The following is a 20344-nucleotide window of genomic DNA, read 5'->3' on the forward strand; positions in this document are numbered from 1 at the left end:
GCTTTTGCCAATGAGTCGTTTTGGAGAGTTGTGAATGATGGGTTTTATACATAGCAAACAATCATATGTGCGCATGCAACCCTAATTTAAGGATCTATGTTTTCACTATTAGACATACAAGCATTGAAAAGGCTAGAAACCCTAGGATACACATGTAATTTTCGAAATTAACATATAATTAGGGTTAGGATACATACCTTTATTGTTATATTGTAATAACAATCAAATCCTTGAAGATCTTGTGTAACGACCCAATTTTCACGTCCAAAAATTTCGTTTTTAAAACATTACTTTAGAAAACGTTAATAATTAAAAACATTGTTTGATCAAACCACATCACAACGTAAACCATGTCTAAAAGCCAAATCATACAACCACTCGAAATATCAGAGTATAAATCCCAGAGAAATATAATAGATGCGAAAACTAGTATGTGTGCATGATGTGCCGCTACCGCGCCAGCTCCTTCCCCTTTGATGAAGAGGTACCTGAAACCAAAACTGTAAACTGTAAGCACAAAGCTTAGTGAGTTCCCCCATCGTACCACATACCATACAAATACATAACATACATACTGCCAGGCTATTCTGGGGTGCCTGACTACCCGGTACGGCCATTCTGGGGTGCCGACTACCCGTGCGGCCATTCTGGGGTGCCGTCCTACCCGTGTCAAGCCATTCTGGGGCGCCGACCTACCCATCTCGAGCTATTCTGGGGTGCTGACTACCCTTCGGTCCTAACAATCGAACCTCGGGGACTATTTCACCCCCTACTACTACTATCACATATAACATAACACAAACATAATATCAGACATATCTGGTGTGTCTGACTACCCTTCGGTCCTAACAACCGAACTCTACTACTATCACATACAACATATCATGCTAGCATATAACATATCAGATAGTAGCAAACCTAGATGATATCACCAAGACAATCATCTATCATACATCTCCTACTGGTGGGCCGACATTGTGGCCTTAGACCCACCGCTACTGGAAGGCAACTCACCTCGGAGTAGCTGCTGATCTGATTGGGAACTGACTGTCTACTGTTGTTGCTGCTACTGCTCTGGAAATCCTCCGGCTGTAATTTCCACAACATACTCAATCAAACACTGCTAACTGTCCTTTGGGTAAAATGACCATTTTACCCCTGATCATGCCCTAAGTCAAAGTCAGAGTCAACTTTCAGTTGACCCGACTCCCCAAGTTGGCTCGCCAACTCACCGAGTCCCTGTCCAATCGACTGACCTGGATTCCATTTCTACTCGTTGAGTTAGGCGTTGACTCGACGAGTTCTCCTTCCAAACTGATGTTCAAGTCCTTCATCCTACTCGCCGAGTTGTACGAACAACTCGGTGAGTTCATCTTCATCCGATGAACACTTATGCTACGAATCGCCGAGTTGTATGAACAACTCGTCGAGTCTGATCTTGATCTAAGGAGATTTCCTTGAACTCGCCGAGTCTGGGCATCGACTCGCCGAGTTCCCTTATGGGTGAGTTTTGGCTTCCAACTCACCGAGTCCACCCTGGACTCACTACACAACTCGGCACAACGAAAAAGGGGACAACTCGGAGACTCGCGACTAGACTCGCCGAGTCTGCTTCATGCAAGAGTTATATACGTGATTTTGCTCGAATCCAGTCCATGCCATTCATAGATCTAGGTTCCTAGAGCATGAATAACACGTAAAGTTTCCAACTTTACGTGTAAATATTCATCCAAGAGGGTTTTAGGGTTCAAAATGCACCAAAAGAGTAGATCTAAGGTCTTCATGCAACATGGGTCCATAAAGGCAATAGATCTGAGCTCCTGGAGCTCAACCATGCCTAGATCTAGAGGCCAATCAGCTTATTACGAATTATAATGCACATACAAGCTTGGGGAAGGGCTCAAGAAAGACTTTAATGGAGTAACAAGCATAGAGACAGGGGAAAACGAGTTTTACCTCAAAGAAATCACTAAGAGAACACTAAGATGTTTGGCTTCCTTCCCTTCCTCTTGATCTACTCCACTTCCTTCTCAAAATCTTCAAGAACACACACTAAAATGCCTCAAACTCACAAGAACAAGAGCTAGAACGTACGGAGAGCTTCTGAGGGTGAATGGGGCGGAGTTGGAGCGCAAATGGTCGTTTAAATAGGGTGCAAACCCTTGGAAATTAGGGTTTCATCAGACAGCGCGGACTCGCTGAGTCCATAATATGGACTCGTCGAGTCGCCATCTTAACCGCGCCCCAAGTCACGTCTCTACTCGGCGAGTCGGGCCTCCAACTCGCCGAGTCCACGACCAAAAATATAAGATACTCATTCATAACTCACGTACCAGGAACCAGATGCTACATCTTGAACTTTGGTAGCAAGCGCCGCGCCTCTAATGACTCACAATCAAACCTAGCAACCAAGGATTACTATGGAGAGAGAGAGAGAGAGAGAGAGAGAGAGAGAGAGAAAAAATGAAAGTGAAAATTCGGCTCTAAGCCTTTCTTGGAGTGCATGGGACAAAATCCAACCCTATAGGGCTTTATATAGGTGATAAGGAAGGTTTAGGATAAGGCAGGTGTATCTTAGATAACCCTAATCCCTTAACTTCCTCCCTAAGGCTTCTAAGGCACCCTTAGAGCCCAAGGAAACCCTAGGACACTCTAGATTTCGTTCCCCACCTCTAAGGGAGGTTTTAGAATGCTCTATGCTCAACTTATGAACATTGTCACCTTTAGTCCCCACGATTTCAATTAATTCCTTTAATCCTAAAATTAATTCCAAATTAATTTTTGATTAAATATTAATTAAACAATATGATTTCTAATTAATATATTATATCCATAATACATTAATCAATCATTTATTTTGATTTCAAATTAATTTACTAACCAAGTAATAAATTAATAAATCATTATTCTCTCTCCAACAATTATCCTATTCAATTGCCAGGTTTGAAGGCAACCCAAAAGGACATTGCTACTATCAATTCAAGTACATACTAATTATAGTTATGGGTTTAGATACCTAATCCAACAGTCTTCCACTTGGATAAGTTTAATAACTATAGTTGCAAGTATAACTTCAAAAATTGACTAGCAAATTTTAGCTACCAAAAGCCATTGTCGAACTCTAACCTAGTCAATGACGTGTCCTTAGATAAGGGATCAAATATTCCTCCATTCTACAAGATATCATATGGACATGAGACATGGATTATAATCAATCTTTGTCCAATAGTTGTTTCCCAATTTCCTATTTAAGACGAATGACAATAGACTTCAGTTGAACACATCAATTTAGTCTAGGCTTTGCCAAGCGCTTAGAAAAGGGAAGTAAAAGGGAGCAAGGGGAAGCAATTGAAGATCAAAGAGTCCAGAAGATATGCTTGGAAGTAAAAGGGAGAAAGGGGAAGCAATTGAAGATCAAAGAGTGAAAAAAGACCATCTACTCGGCGAGTAGACGACTCTACTCGGCGAGTACACGAGGATGTTCCAAAAGATAGCTATGATTCCTGATCCAAGACGGATAACTATGCACCTACTCGGCGAGTTGGTTCTGCTACTCGCCGAGTACACGCTGTTTTGGGATATCTATAAAAGACGAATCCTTATCTAATGGGACAACATTCCTGGCGATTTTTGAAGGTTAAGCTGCGACTAAGAGCCCTAGAAGACGCTAAGGAACCCTAAGCTTCAATCTTTTGAAGAATTCAAGCAATTAGGTTAATTCTACCACTTAGATTTAGGAATTGAATATGTTTGCTTTAATAAACCTTGTTTTTATGTTTGTTTCTACTGCAATTATGAACTAAATTCGTTTTTGTTTCTGTTTGGGGAATACCAAGGAACTCCTATGGTTTAATTATTAGTTTTTGCTTGATTGTCTATTGGTGATATATTAAATTAAGTTTGTTAAAGAACCTTATGTATTAATCACTACTATTTTCTGTTAATTGGAAGACAATTAGGTTGCATGAACATCTCTTAATTGTTAACCTCGTATGTCTATGTGAACACTAAACCATATGCTTAGAAGTAATGATTATGAAACTAAGATTAATAAGACAATAGGAAGATTAATGTGTGAGCTTGTTTGAGAAACCATCAAACAAGAGGTTAATTGAATTAATAACTTAATTGACCATTACAAATCTTATTTAATCCAAATCATTAATCTAGGGAATTAATTAGTTTAAACACTTGATCACCGCTTAAATTAGTTAATTGTCTAAGGGTTAGGAGTAATGAACATGAACCTAACTATTATAATTGGTAACCAATAGCAATTAATCTACCATAAATATAAATAACCATAGGAGTGAATTGGTTGAACCTAAATAGAAACATCTTTATCAAATTTGGTGAATAGTTGTTGCTTTAGTTAATTAGTTAATTTAGTGTGCCTAAGTTTCTAGTCTTGCAAAACTAGAGAAAACCCTTTACTTTTATTAGTTGTTTTAGTTAAAATTAGTTATTAGTTTGATTTTCCATTCCCTGAGTTCGACACCTTACTTACTAATCTATACCACTAAAAGACAGGTTCACTGCCTTTGTGTGTTCAATTTATTAATTAAAAGTAGGGATAAAACAAGTGCATTTTACACACATCAAGTTTTTGGCGCCGTTGCCGGGGAATGATTCTAAATAATTAATCTAATTCCTAATTTTTTCGATCCTTTGTGTGAGTTTACTTGCATAGAGTTCATTTATTGCAATTTAGTAATTAGTGATTAGGTTTTAGCATCTGTTTTAGTATAGTATTAAATTTCGATTTTTTTCAAAATACCACTGATACTCGCCGAGTGCAATCGCACCTACTCGGCGAGTAGCAGTTTATTTAGCAGTAAATTTTAAATTTTTTTAGTACATTTTTTTTGTTCTTTTTACGCTTTTATTCTGTTTATTTCAGGACTTTCATGACCAGAGGATCAAACACACCACTGGTACCCCCGTTTGAAGATCCCGAATCCGCATTGAAAAGGAACAAAGGAAAGGACGTGGAGAGTTCAAGTACACCAAAGAAGTCACCTTTGTCCAACTTGAAGACCGTTTTTGGGAAAAAGAAGAGCAGTAAATCAGGAGCATCTAGCGCCTCTTTAGGAACAAATTTAAGAAGATATCGGGTACGAGACCGAGGAAGAAGAGGAGGCAACGTACGAGCAAGAAACCGAGTCGGAGGAAGAGTTATCGTTCACAATGGCTAACATTGATGAAATCCCCATGGGAGAATGGAAGAAGAGGATGCGCGACGACAATGGCCCGGGACTTGTGCAACCCGCAATTCCTGCGACTGCTACCTTCGAGCTAAAGGGTCATATCCTAGCTTCACTCAAAGAAATACCTTTTTATGGGAAAGATCATGAAGATGCCTACAAGCATTTGGATGAAGTCAACGATGTAGCTGATTACTTCAATATTCCAAATGTAACCCGCGAAACTCAACTACTTCGTATGCTTCCGGTAACCTTCAAGGGTGCTACTAAAGACTGGCTCAAGTCACTTCCCCCCGGATCAGTCACTACTTGGGCCAAGATGAAGGAAGAATTCATTGATCACTTTTGACAACCTTCCAAGATAGCCAAGCTGAAGAAGGCCATTGCAAACTTTGAACAACAAGCTGGAGAGTCGCTATATGAAGCATGGGAGAGGTACAAGAGCCTGCTAAGAAACTACCCACACCATGATCTAAACAGCCAGCAAGAAGTCTCCATCTTCTATGATGGAGTCAATGTCACAACCCGACAGTTGCTAGACTATCAAGGCCCACTTACAAAGAAGCCGCCCCCGGTGATTAAAGAATTGATTGAAGAATTCTCTAAACACTTTAGAGAATACCATAACCCTAGACATGATGTCACTAGGGGAGCCGCTTATGCTGCTACTGAAGACTTATCCGCAGTCATGGCTATGCTAAAAACCATGGATAGGAGAATGGATAAAATGGATCAAATGATCCATGCTATTCGGGTGGGTTGTGAAAACTGCAATGGGCCTCACCTCACTAGAGACTGCGATTTGGATGAGAATGGCAACAAGAAGGCGCAAGCGTGTTACTCGAGCGGAGACCGATATGATGAAGATTGGCGCAAACAAAAGAAAGAGTGGCTTCCTTACGAAGAGTACAAGAAAGCCAAGGAGGAGAAGTATAGACAAAAAGGGAGAGGATTCTACTAAAAGGAGGAGCCGGTGCAAGAAAGGAAGCCAAGCTTGGAAGATATGCTTACTAAATTTGTAGCTGCTTCCGAAAAAAGGCATAGTGATCATGATGATGCTATCCAAGAAACAAGAACCATGCTCAGGAACCAGTAAGCATCCATCCACAATATAGAAATGCAGCTTGGGCAACTTGCTCAATAACTTAACCAAAGGTCATCGGGTGAACTTCCTAGCAAAACCGAAAACAACCCACGAGGCGCGCACATAAACATTGTCACAACAAGAAGTGGGAAGATCATCACTCCCCTGGCCCCCACTCGAATTGAAGTAACCAAGGACTCACAGAAGGTAGGAGTGGAAGAACAAGCAGAAAACTAAAAGTTACAATCTGAGAGTCCTACTCGCCGAGTAGGGCCGATGGACTCGGCGAGTACCCCATCAAAAACACGTGAACAATCTCCTGAAAAGCCTTACCAGCCCCCAATGCCATACCCAGCCCGAGCCAAGAAAGAGAAGCAGGAAGAGGAATATCAGAAGTTTCTAGACCACATTAAGACTCTTCAAATCAACATACCATTCATTGAAGCCGTCATGCAAATGCCCAAGTATGCAAAGTTCCTTAAGGAACTCCTCACTAATAGAAGAAAGATGGAAGAAGTGCAGAAGGTAGTGCTTAATGAGAACTGCTCCGTTGCAATGCTAAATAAGCTACCAAAGAAGAAGGGTGATCCGGGGAGCTTAACTTTACCTTGCCAATTTGGCAACTTGGCTGCAATTCATGCCTTAGCTGATTCTGGAGCAAGTGTGAATCTTATGCCATACTCATTCTCTAAGAAGCTAGACCTCCCTGAGCCAAGGCCAATTCACATGGCAATTCATTTGGCAAACAAGACAGTCACCTTCCCAAGACGCATATGCGAAGATTTGCTAGTGAAAGTGGATAAATTTGTCTTTCCTGCTGATTTCATCATTCTAGACATGGAGGCGGATCCACAAGTACCAATTATCCTTGGAAGGCCTTTCCTCAACACAGCCAGCGCTATAGTAGACATGAGAGACTCCAAGCTCACCTTGCGGGCCGGGGACGATTCAGTAACATTCGGGGTAGACCAAGCTATGAAGTACTCTAGGAGCAGTGACGACACGGCGTTCTCAATCGACATGCTTGACGAACTATTGTAGGAAGACATACCTGAAAATTCCAGCAGGTTTGCCGCTTTAGATGAAGCATTTGATCCAGAAAAGGATTTATTAGAAATTGAAAGACTGTTGGAAGAAGCGGAGTATGAAGAAATAATGAAGCAATCTGACTGCCCTACTCGCCGAGTAGGGCCGATCTACTCACCGAGTATATCTGAAGAGAAGACAGAATTCGTGAATGCAGCCACAAACTCGCCGAGTACCATACCTGCACTCGGCGAGTCCGTCACTAAGAACCAACAAACAGAGCTTAAAACGTTACCCGAACATCTGGAGTATGCTTTTCTGAAAGAAGGCAATCAAAAGCCAGTAATCATAGCCTCGGATCTGTCCAAATCGGAAAAGGAGGAACTAGTGCATGTGTTGAAGAAACGGAAATGAGCCATAGCATGGAGCATCACCGACATCAAAGGAATAAGCCCATCCTATTGCTCTCACAAAATCAATCTAGAAGAAGGAGCAAAGTCGGTGGTGCAACACCAAAGAAGGTTGAACCCGAACATGCAAGAAGTAGTCAAGAAGGAGGTGGTCAAACTCTTAGGTGCTGTTTGATTTTCTGAAGCAAAAATTCATGAAGTCTGCGGACCACCTCTGTGACCCTCTGCAATAGAAGAGGTGGACCAAACGGCTACAGACTATAATAAGAAGCGTGTTTGTTGTTTTTAACATCTGCATACTGCTGCAGATATTAAAAAATTAAAATAAACTAATTTTATAAATCGAAAATAACTTTTTAATATGTAAAATTTAATAATGTATAACATTTCGGTAAAAATTAATGATATTTCAGTAAAAAAAATAATATTTCAACAAAAAATAAAGATATTTTAGTAAAAAATAATGATATTTCATCAATAAATTATCATTATTGAATACAAAAAAATGAAAAATAAATTCAATAAGAATAAACGAAAAAAAAATGTGAAATAAAATTTTAATAACATATAATCAAAATTTCAGCAATAAAAAAAGAAGAAGATGTTGGAAGATGTTAGAAGAGGCAGTACAAGTGTTGCGTCAAACTGAGCTTGCGCAGAGGTTTTTGATTCAGAAGACTTCTAAAAAACAAACAGCTGCGATATGAAAAGTGCTGCGCGTGTGCTGCGCCGCGCAACAATAAGAGGTTTGAAGAGGTTTTTTTCAAAAAACAAACAGCACTTTAGATGCAGGAATCATTTACTCCATTTCTGATAGCTCGTGGGTGAGTCCGGTCCAATTGGTGCCCAAGAAAGGAGGAATGATGGTCATAACCAACGAAAAGAACGAGCTAATCCCGACACGAACGGTAACCGATTGGAGAGTGTGCATCGATTATCGAAAGCTAAATGATGCCACTCGTAAAGACCATTTTCCCCTACCTTTTATAGATCAAATGTTAGAGAGACTATCGGGCCATAGCTATTATTGCTTTCTAGATGGGTTTTCAGGTTATTTTCAAATACCCATAGACCCAATGGACCAAGAAAAGACCACATTCACATGCCCAAGTGGGACTTTCGCCTATAGACGCATGCCTTTTGGGCTATGCAATGCACCTACGACATTTCAAAGGTGTATGACCGCAATATTCCACGATATGGTGGAAAAATTCATGGAAGTCTTTATGGATGACTTTTCCGTTTTCGGATCCTCTTTCCATGACTGTCTCACAAATCTTGACTCAATGCTTGCTAGGTGTGAGAAAACCGACTTGGTCCTTAATTGGGAAAAATGTCACTTCATGGTCAAGGAGGGTATAGTTTTGGGATACAAAGTTTCCAAAAAGGGAATTGAGGTGGATCGGGCAAAGATTGACACCATTGCCAAATTACCCCCACCAACTAATGTGAAGGGCATTAGGAGTTTTTTAGGACACGCAGGTTTTTACCGGCGTTTTATAAAGGATTTTTCCAAAATAACTAAACCTCTAACATAATTATTACTCAAAGATGCACCATTTAATTTTACTAAAGAGTGTTTAGAGGCATTTGAATTTTTAAAGGAAAAATTAACTAATGCCCCGATCATTATTGCACCAAATTGGAACTTACCCTTTGAGATCATGTGTGATGCTAGTGACTATGCATTAGGAGCGGTCCTTGGTCAAAGGGTTGATAAGCACTTTCAACCCATATATTATGCTAGCAAGACTTTAAACCCAGTTCAAGAGAATTACACCACCACTGAAAAAGAATTGTTAGCTGTAGTGTATGCTTTTGAAAAATTTCGCCCTTACTTGGTTTTATCTAAAACTACTGTTTTTACTGACCACTCGGCTATCAAGTATTTGTTTTCCAAACAGGATGCTAAGCCAATACTGATACGATGGGTGCTGCTTCTTCAAGAATTCAACATAGAAATACGAGACAAAAAGGGAATGGAGAATGTAGCGGCTGATCACTTGTCCAGGCTAGAGAACCCGCAATTGCAAGAAGACAAAGATGGAGATGACTTTCCGGACGAATACATTATGGTGTCAGTGGGAGAAGAGCCATGGTTCGCAGACATTGCTAACTATTTAGCTACAAATTACATCCCGAAGGATTATAGCAGCCAACAAAAGAAGAAATTCTTTGCGGAAATCAAATATTACTTTTGGGACGACCCATACCTCTTCCGAAGCTGTGCAGATGGTATCATACGAAGATGTGTGTTCAGGAAGGAAAGCCGAAGAATATTAGAACATTGCCATAGCGGGCCCACGGGAGGACATCATGGAGCACACTACACTGCGAAGAAGATCTTTGACATTGGGTTTTATTGGCCTACAATCTTTAAAGATGCAGCCCAATTTGTCAAAGAATGTGATGCTTGTCAAAGAGTGGGAAACATTTCATCTTGAAATGAAATGCCACAACATAGTATCCAAGTGTGCGAGGTGTTTGACGTGTGGGGTATTGACTTCATGGGACCTTTTCCCACATCCAAAGGAAACAAGTACATACTAGTAGCGGTCGATTATGTATCAAAATGGGCGGAGGCACAAGCGTTACCAACAAATGACGGACGGGTAGTGGTGCGATTCTTGAAGAAGCTATTCTCACGCTTTGGTGTTCCGAAGGCTTTAATTAGTGACCGAGGCACACATTTTGCCAATGATAAATTGGAAAAGGTGCTCAAGAAATATGGGGTTACCCATAAGTTCTCTACATCATACCATCCACAAACTAGTGGACAAACCGAAGTGACCAATCGAGCCTTGAAGCGAATTTTAGAGAAATTGGTGGGAAGCAACCGCAAGGAATGGTCGGATAAACTGGATGAAGCGTCATGGGCATTTCGTACAGCTTTCAAAACACCTATTGGTACTACACCATATAGGTTAGTTTATGGAAAGCAATGCCATTTACCAGTCGAGATCGAGCATAAGGCGTATTGGGCTTTAAAGAGGTGCAACTTCGACATGGAAGAACTAAAGAGCAACCGGTTGATGCAAATGAATGCCCTTGAAGAGCTAAGGAATGATGCATATTCTAGTTCTTGGCTTTATAAAGAAAAGACCAAGAAATGGCATGATAAAAGGATCAAGAATAAAGACATCCATGAAGGCCAAAAAGTATTGCTTTTCAATTCCCGATTAAAACTTTTCTCGGGCAAACTCAAATCAAGGTGGGATGGTCCTTTTCAGGTCAAGACGATGTTTCCACATGGGGCTATAGAGTTGTTATCAAGAGACGGCACGCCATTCAAAGTCAATGGTCATAGAGTATAAAAATATAAAGAAGGAGTCCCCCGGAATGAAGGATTGGAAGAGTTGCTGCTAGGCGGGATTGCAACTACGTAGAAGGGGAGGAGTCCAGCTAATGACTCCATAAAAAGAAGCGCTTCTCGGGAGGCAACCCGAGTCTCAAGTTTGCATTTTCTTTCCTTTTCTTTATTTTCACATTTTTTTTCATTCTTCTTCATCTATTTTATGCCTATAACTGCTTGAGGACAAGCCATGCTTAGAGTGTGGGGTAGATGGGCTAAAAACATGGATTAATACATTAATTTTTTTAAATACAAATTTTTTTCAATCTGTGACATATACTCGCCGAGTAGAGTCGTGTACTCGGCGAGTAAATGCCCGATTAAGTCAAAAGTCAATCAAAAGCGCGTCTACTCGGCGAGTAGACCCATTCTACTCGGCGAGTAGCCAGTTCAAAACAAGTGAAATATAATCTGTAAAAAACGTTTTTTTTCACCATTTCATCCCATTACTCGCCGTGTACTTCTCTCTCAGCCGTCTTTCAAATAGTTTTCAAGATCTCTCCAATTCTTTACTTAATTCTCTTCATTCAAGCAAAAAGGTAACATCTTTACCCTTTAATTTCATGAAAGGTTGAATTTTTATCACAGATTTGCCTAGATTTGAAGTAATTTCGGATTTGGGGAGTTTTCCTCAAACTCTAGGGTTTTGATTTAGTCACGAATTAGATGATGTTAGGAGTATTTTCTTCAAGATCTATGGTTAGATAAGTAATTACAACAAAACCCTATGAAAAATTTGGACTTTTGCACAGATTACACAGATCCGATCCCGATCTGTCATGGAGTTCATACTACTCGCCGAGTAGGGTCGTGTACTCGGCGAGTAGGTCGCAGTCAGATCAATATATTTTTGTTTTAATTGCTGGGTGTTGTTTGTTGCTGTGTTATTGATATGTGTATACAGGTAGCATGGCAAGAAGGGGCCAATCTTCGCGTGGGGGAAGCCATGGTGATATGCCATGGCTATCTTTTCAACAAATTACATCCAAAGCCATGGTGATATGCCATGGCTATCTTTGTAAGTTTTAGTTATAGGTTGTGTTTTCTTAAAGAAAAATCGATGTTCTCTATAACTTTAAAATCTGATACCACTTCTGTCACACCCCGCTAAAGCGGAAACGCAAGGTATGACAGCGATAACGATTTCAATGCAAAAGATAAAGATACATCACCATAGCAGTATTTAAAAGTTTACAACCCATAGCTTCAAAAGAAACAAAATACAAGTTTTTCAAAATAACATTGTTCAAAATATAGCTTCATAATAGCTTCAACACGATGCAGCATGCTCTATGATGATGAATCTTTACACCCACTTACTAATTACTTCCTGAAAAAGCATGTAAAACGAGCGTCAACTATGAAAATAGTTGGTGAGTATCACAAGTTTATAAAAATCGAGCGTAAAATAAGGCTTTTCGTAAATACAAGTACATTGCTTCAATGATAAACAAGTTGATTGCTATTAATGAATACAAGTTTATTGCTATAACGAGAAACGAGTTTGTATGTGTATGAGCAAACAATGAGTCTCAACCAAACCTATGACTGAAGCCCTATCGAGATCTATGCTTATCGTTCCATAGATGAATATGGTATCATGCACTCCAGCGATTCGGGCGAGTGAGGAGTTGTCAATTCCTAATAGCGCTATCCATAACGACCATTGGCTCAAAGAGTTAATGGTTAGAGATAAGGGAAGGGCCTTAGTACGATAAGTTCTCATGTTCCGTGTTGCATAGACATACATAAAGAAACATAGCAATACAATAGCAATCATGTTTGATACAATTCAATTTAAATACAACATGCAAACAGTAGTTTTTCTGGACATGCTTTTCCACCCCAAAACATAAAAACCGAAAATAGGGGAGTGCATGAATACTCACGATGTTTTGTGTAGACACAAGCGGTACTTCGGGATGCACCAACGTCTTACTACCGGGATCCTACGACATCAAACACACGCACTAGTGAGTTTCCATGTCGATATCTAATGCTAATATACTAAACTCTACATATAGGGAAATGCCAATTTATGTTTTAGTATTGGATTTTATATCAATTAGTTACACTTTTTCTGAAGTAATGAAATTCTATATATCGGACGATTAATTACAACCTTGGAATATAAACTTTCCAAATTTTTAAGTCCTTATTACAACATAAATTCACGAAAATAGCATTCGAGGGATAAAAATTCTCAAACTTTTTATTTAACTGTTATTACACAATACTAAGCTGGGAAAATTATAAAAATGGATTTCCAAGCTGTTTAATTATATTTTATGATTTTTGAGCATTTATTTCAATAAAAATTGAAATAAATAGAAAACAGTTTCCAAAATTACCCAAACTTTTTATTTAATTGTTATTATACATAAATAGGCTGGGAAAAATATAAAAGATATTTTTCAGTGGGTATTTCTATTTTTCCTTGCTTTATTCCTTTAAATAGTCATTAATTAAAGAAATAATATTAAACAGTTAAAATAAATCACCATAAATTTTTGTAACATCATTTACAGTATAAATATCCTGGGAAAAATATCAAAAGTGGTTTTCATAATGTATAAACTGGTTTTGGGTATTTATGTATATTTAAGTGTATTTTAGTGCAATTAACTTTAGAAAATAAGAGAAAAATAGTTTACAGTAGAGAAAAATATTCAAAAATTTTATGTAACCTCCTACTCTATAATATTATATCCTGGTAAATTTTCATGAATTTTGGATAATCAGAACTATTTCTCCATTTTTAGACCATTATAATTACCAAAAATTGGGAAAAATAGTAAAACATGATGGAAAATCTTGAAATTATTTTCTGGAGTCACCCATCACAGATAAGGTATGCGAAAATTGTTAGATACAATTTTCACATCCTATAAAGTGGTTTTGTAATTTATCATGTCCTAAATAAAAGAAAATTAGAAATCATATGAAACAGTAACAAAAATTGCTTAAATTTGGTGAGGGGTCATTATTCCCCATAAGGATCATCCATAAATTTATTTAGGATTTATTGACCTCTGGACGTATTTTATATGATTTATGCCCTTGGTTTTAGCAATAATTCTAATAAATCAAAGAAATAACAAAAGCTCTTGAAATTTTCCAGATTATCTCATGCATGCAAGGGCTTTCAAAAGGAAAAATGTAAAAAAACGTATTCAGAAGAGAAATGAGGGTAATGATTCCAAACAATTTAAGAAAAGTTGCATGCAATAATGCATGAAGTGTAAATGCAGCTGAAGTTCATGAATTTGTGTAGCCCATTCAGTGAGGTTTTAAGCCACGAAATTTCAACCATAATTCACTAGATATGTTAAGTTTCTAAGGTATTTTTCCTCAAATTTATGGTTGGGTTTAAGGTCATTGTTTAAGCAAGATAAAAATAGTGATCACAGAAAAAGAGCTGTATGCGCAACCTTTTTGTAAAATCTGCTAAAAATCGGATATTTAATATTTTACAGTGAGACCAGTTGGGTTTGAAAGTTAACTCGTGGAACTAACCAATACAAAAAGAATATCATGATTTGGTTAAGAAATGACTGAGGTATTACTGTTTAAAGTCGAACAAAGTAATCTGGCAGATTGCATGTTTGCTTGTGTGCATTATTAGGGTATTTCAACAAGAACATCATGCATGTCTTTGGTAAGGCCCGATTTCTAACACATGCATGGAATGAATGAGCATCCAAGATGTACTAGAAATGGTTTAAATGCTTTTGTTCATGCATGAACACAAAAGAAATGGAGAAGAACATGAAATATTAGGTTTTGATGTCACATGATCATATGTGCATCTTTTCCACTCCTTGCATGGGTTTGATCCCGGATTTTCACCATCTCTAACACATGCATTGTGTTATGGTGAGAATCTACAAACCACAAGGGGAGAATAAAGATTTCTAGCCATGGAAAGGCATAGAATCCGAAAAGTAGAGAAGACTAAGAAGAAAAAGAGGTTTAACCATGAAACTATGGAAGAAGATGTTGTTGTTTACCTTGGTTTTGACCTTGAGAGAAGTAAGAACACTTCAAGGGCTTCACAATCTCGAAATTTTGCAGAGAAATGAGAGGATTTTCGTGAGTTTAGAGAGAGGGAAGAAGAGAGTGAAGTGTGTGAAGAGAGTGAAGTGAGAGAGTGAAGAGGGAAGAGGTGGAGTAAGGGTTTAAGCTTAATGATTGTGTTTTGGGGAAGAGAGAGGGCATGGGGAGAGGTGATGGCCGGTTTTTGCATGAATTTTGGCCTCCTCTCTCCTAAATTTTAAATTTTATAAACTTCCCTCCTATATTTTATATAAAAACATTCATTTTTATAAAATGTTTATTAAGCAATTTGATTTATTTAAAAATCTTGTTTTCAACAAATAATTTATGATTAATACTTGTAATTTATATTTCTAGTTCATTGGTATAATACATAATTTGATTAATAAAATTTGATATTAGGAAGTTTATAGCCAAATTTTATAAAGTTTTTAAGCTTTATAATTTATAATTTTGGATTTTTGACTCTTTAGGGTTTTTGGAATATTGTTTGATATTCAACAACATGTTGAAGTATAATTAGAATGTTTTAATTTATTTTTAGAGTTTCATACCCTATTTCAGTTATAACAAAGCTTGAAGCTTTATTCTAATTATAGTATTGGCATTTCCTATTGTAGCTAAGCAACTTACTAGAATTGTAAGTATCAAGTATATTAGTCCTAGACCTTAGTTGGATCCTAGTTTATGCAAGATTTTTGACCTAATTTATACTACTAGGTCATGGCATGTTGTGCATGAATGGTTATTATAAAGATGCACGAGTCCAAGAATGACCTGAATTGGTAGTTGTCACAATACTTAAATTGGAACAGTAGTCATCCCATGCTCTAAGAATGCACACTATGTCTACCTATAGTCCTTACTTTGTAAAATAGATCAATTGAACACACTTCCATTGATACTCATTTTGCGATTCCCAATCCTTATCACAAGTGTAAGAATACTAAATTCTTGCCACTATTAGAATATGTTAGATTCTAACATTTTATTCAATGATCCTTTTGTGATGACATAGCACCAAACACACAAAGACTTTTACAATGATATTACAAAGTGCTATATTGGAGATTGTTACAAGACAACTCCACAAATATGAAGTCTCATATTCAAAGTACATTCCTTTGAACATCCCTCTTGCATAAAAGTTTATAATCTACATAGATTCTTAATATCCAACTCCCATTATTGAAACATTTCCATATTTTTCATATGACAATACATTCTAAATAAAATCCTATCTATTCATAATAATGTTAATATGGTCCATTCATTACTTTACTTCCAACTACTCACAAGCTACCAATCCTTAGCAAACCTTAGATCGCTCACAAGCTACCAATCCTTAGCAAACCTTAGAACGGTTGAATATTACAACATATGCACTCGATCCTATACCTGGAGCGTATGGGATATGATACATAATGTCTTGCATAAAGACATGATACTTTACCAGTCTCCTGCTACAATATTGCTATATATAGAATTTCCTTATGTTGAACCTTTTCAACATAACATTCATATATGTCCTTTGACTAAATCTGTTTAAAAAAAATTCTCAATCTAATCTTTTAGATTTGAAATAAAGTATAAGTTCCTCTCCCTTAATTATAGCAAAATAATTTTTCAACCTCTGCAACTTTGCAAATTGAAACTTTTGTTTTCTATAATTAATATTGCTAACTTGCAACACTTCACATAATAATCATGGTCCCACTAACATGATAATTATATCTTTACCAGCATAACACTTATGCTCCTACTAGCTTTGACATGTATTCAGAAATCAGCTGGACTTCTAGAAATCAATACCTATTGACTTCCTTAACCAAAGTTCGTATTTCTAATATGAGATGCTTCAATAAGTCTTTATCTAAGCTTCTCAAACTCATACATCTTTCCTTAGATAGCTCATATATGTCTAAACAATTCTAGAACTTATAACAATAAGTCCCAAATGTTCATACGCTTTTGACATTTCTCACAATTCAAACCATGAAGAGGGATGACGTCAATCATTTTCATGAAAATGAGAGAAACCTTGTCACTTAGATTTTATGGTATATGTTCCTATCCATGTGAATTTGTCATAACCAGTGTTCTAAAAGGCGCACCATGTCGCGCGCCATGGCGTGAGGCGTGGCTCTGCCATTACGAAAAGCCTCATAACGTTGTTGTTAGGCGTGGCGCATGGCAAGGCGTGATATGGCGTGCCGTGGCACGTTATGGTGCGTGTTTTTTCGTTAGAGACACATTTTTTTGCTCTTTGTTATGTCTTTTCTAATCGGAGATACATGTATTGTGGTTTTCGTTAAATTTTTGTTACTAGTTATTGATCTAACACTTATAAAAAGTAGTTATATATTAATATAAATTTATATTTATGTGGTAATATAATTTGAAATTAATACAAAATCGCCGCCTTACATCACACCTTGAAAAACGCCATGGCTCGTTAAGCTTGAGGCTTGACCTTGCCGCCACGCCACGCCTCACGCCATTTAGAACCTTGGTCATAACCATAATCATAATACAAGGTTTGTGACAAATTCAAACTCATATGGTGTAACATCTGGATATCCAGGTATGGGAATTTGAGTATTTTATATTGGGGAATAAGGAGACTCGGCGAGTTGATGCCTCAACTCGTGGAGTAGGATCGCGTTTTGGGGACCAATTTAATAAAGGGACTCGACGAGTCGGGTATTTGGACTCGCTGAGTCAACGCTGTCAAGGAAAACCATAATTGTCCGGATTTGGGACCTATTTAAGGCCCTTATGGTCTTCAGTGGCGGGAACCTACACCTTTGAGAGACTCCTATCGAACCAGAGAGCTGAGAGAGTGAAGAAGAGCTATTTTGGAGCATTCTTGAGGTGGTTGTGCAATGGAGTAGTCATTTCCAGCAAAGGGATGTCAAGGGGGGGGGGTCGATTTAGAGCTTATGAGCTTGCATCTTCACCATAGAGGTATCAAATCGTTCTCCCTTTTCTGTTTTGCGTAAGATTGGTGATTTTAGGGTTTTCTAGCTTCTTTTATGGCTTGATTTGTGGAGTATAGTGTCCCATTGAGTGTGAAGCCATAGATCTGGACCCAAAGAGGTCTAGAGAGTCCCTTCCATCATGCTTTATTCATTCTATTTGGAGTTTTGAGCCAGGGTTGTTATGTAATGAAGGGTTTCACCCAAATGAGCTTGTAGAACCTTGCATGAGTGCCCAAGGTTCGACCTTTTCTTGGTTATTGGCTGTGAGGGAGTCAGATCTATGGTTTGGTGAAGCAGATCTGAACTCAGAAGGTCAAATGAGGGTTGTCATGGGAGCAACTCGTCGAGTCCATAGGCAGACTCGATGAGTCGAGTCGGGGTTGCCTCGCGATTCGTTGTCGAGTAACTCGACGAGTGGAGAGGGAACTCGTCGTATCTAAGAGGTTTAAAAACGGTTTAGAGAACCCGCATGGACTCGCCGAGTCACTCTTGTGTACTCGCCGAGTCTGATCAGTGTTGACCGTTGACTTGAGTTGTCTTATGTTGACTTTGGGAGTTTTGGTCAACAAAGGTAATAGAGGTCAGGGAGGGGTAAAATGGTCTTTTACCCATTACCTGACTAGAGAGGGAAAGAGTAATCGTTGATCAATTAGAGTTGGGACTTTGACTATTAATTAGAGATATTTGCCTTATGTGTTAGGCGGTGGCGAGTCCAAGGTTCGCATGTGCATATAATTGCTTTCTGATTGCCAGGTGAGTCTTCTCACTATACTTTACCTTGAGTAGGCAACCAGAGTTATATGACAGAGTATTTGTATGCTATGTATGTTATGTGTTGTACTGCATTATTTCTATGTGATTTATGTTGTGCATGTTTACAGAGTCAGAACCGGAAGGTTCCCAGAGTTAGAACCGGAAGGTTCACAAAGTAGGGTCCACAGACCCATAGAGTTATAGCCTTGAGTGGCTAATATATGTTATGTGTGGTATTTTGGGGAACTAACTAAGCTTCGTGCTTATAGTGTTTTGTGTTATGTGTTTCAGGTTTCTCTCAGGATCACGGGACGACATCGGCTCGATTGTACACACCAGGGAAAGAGTCAGGTTTTGAGGATCCTGGTTTATTATGCAAGTGAAAATGGAGTTATGTTTTGTAATTCGATTACGATTGGGATTTTAAGAAGAGTGTTTTTAAGAATTAAACGATTATTTTTAAATGAAAAATTGTTTTGAAATTTACGGTGTTACATATGGAATGAACTTGTTCAATCTTTATTTCTTGCCACCTGACAACACAAGGGCCTACCATGTCTTTCTAGTAGTCAAGCAGCTCACCCATACAAATCAATGAACTTTCACCAATCAAGGTGATTTGCTTTATGTAATCAATTGAGAACTCTTAGAACTCACATACATAGTCAATTTTACTGGAATGGAACAGAATTAAGAATGTGTCAACATGAAAGGTTACAAACCTCAATTCGTGTGCTAGTGTAAAACAATAGTTTTATTCTTGATTAGTTCTTGAAGCTATTCAAGACCATTAAGACTCCCACTGACCTCTTGACATATAATATTCTTTTGTCAAGAAACATTCCTTGACAAAAGAATATTTAAGAGTTAGTGCAGATTCTTACGCACACTTGGTTCAGTTGATCTTTGTCTTATCCAAGACATCACAACTTACCAATTTCAAATGTGCAGGAATAAGAAGACATTTTCTACTCCATATGTGATGAGTGTGTTATAAACCTTCTTAAGATGTGTCACTCAAGTCACAATCTTGGAGTTCAACTCTAAGACTCAATTTTGGAACGAAGTATGATTCACCTTTTGATTTAGCCATCCCAAAAATTTCCGATTCCTCTTCTTAGACATACTAGTGCACTAAGGTGTCCTTAGAGGATCAATTGTGACACGGTTTCATAATCACTAAGTTAATCATAAAACACGATACTTAAGTACTCTTCCTTCTTTTCAGATTGGAGAAACTTTTATCTTTCTGCCTAATTGATTCTTCATACACAAAACACTGTAAGCATAAATGCTTAGTGAGTTCCCCAAAATACCACATAGACACATATCAGCCACTCAAGGCTGTAACTCTGATGACCCTCTGGTCGAATATCTCTGTGGGACCCTCTTGGTCCCATAACTTCGTGGACCCACTGGTCCTAACTCTATAAACTATGAATCATGCATATCACATATCACATAGAAATCACAACACA

At 38.1% G+C, this 20344-nt stretch overlaps 1 protein-coding gene and 1 non-coding gene across 2 annotated transcripts; one reads left to right on the forward strand and one right to left on the reverse strand.

Moving 5' to 3' along the window:
• Positions 1–5571: 5571 nt before the first annotated feature.
• Positions 5572–5678, reverse strand: LOC145013604 (small nucleolar RNA R71). Its single transcript, XR_013665153.1, has one exon. It is a non-coding gene; the product is annotated as a small nucleolar RNA R71 (small nucleolar RNA).
• A 1336-nt stretch (positions 5679–7014) lies between these two features.
• Positions 7015–7329, forward strand: LOC145010655 (uncharacterized). The gene has a single exon (XM_078969170.1). The coding sequence runs from the start codon at positions 7015–7017 to the stop codon at positions 7327–7329; it is 315 nt and encodes a 104-aa protein (XP_078825296.1).
• The last annotated feature ends 13015 nt before the right edge of the window (positions 7330–20344 follow it).

The sequence above is a fragment of the Lactuca saligna genome, chromosome 8 (assembly GCF_052625555.1).
Source record: "Lactuca saligna cultivar CGN05327 chromosome 8, ASM5262555v1, whole genome shotgun sequence".
NCBI lineage: Eukaryota > Viridiplantae > Streptophyta > Magnoliopsida > Asterales > Asteraceae > Lactuca > Lactuca saligna.

Coding starts and splice junctions, on each gene's coding strand:
- LOC145010655 (XM_078969170.1), top strand. CDS start 7,015: ATGGCAATTCATTTGGCAAACAAGACAGTCACCTTCCCAAGACGCATA.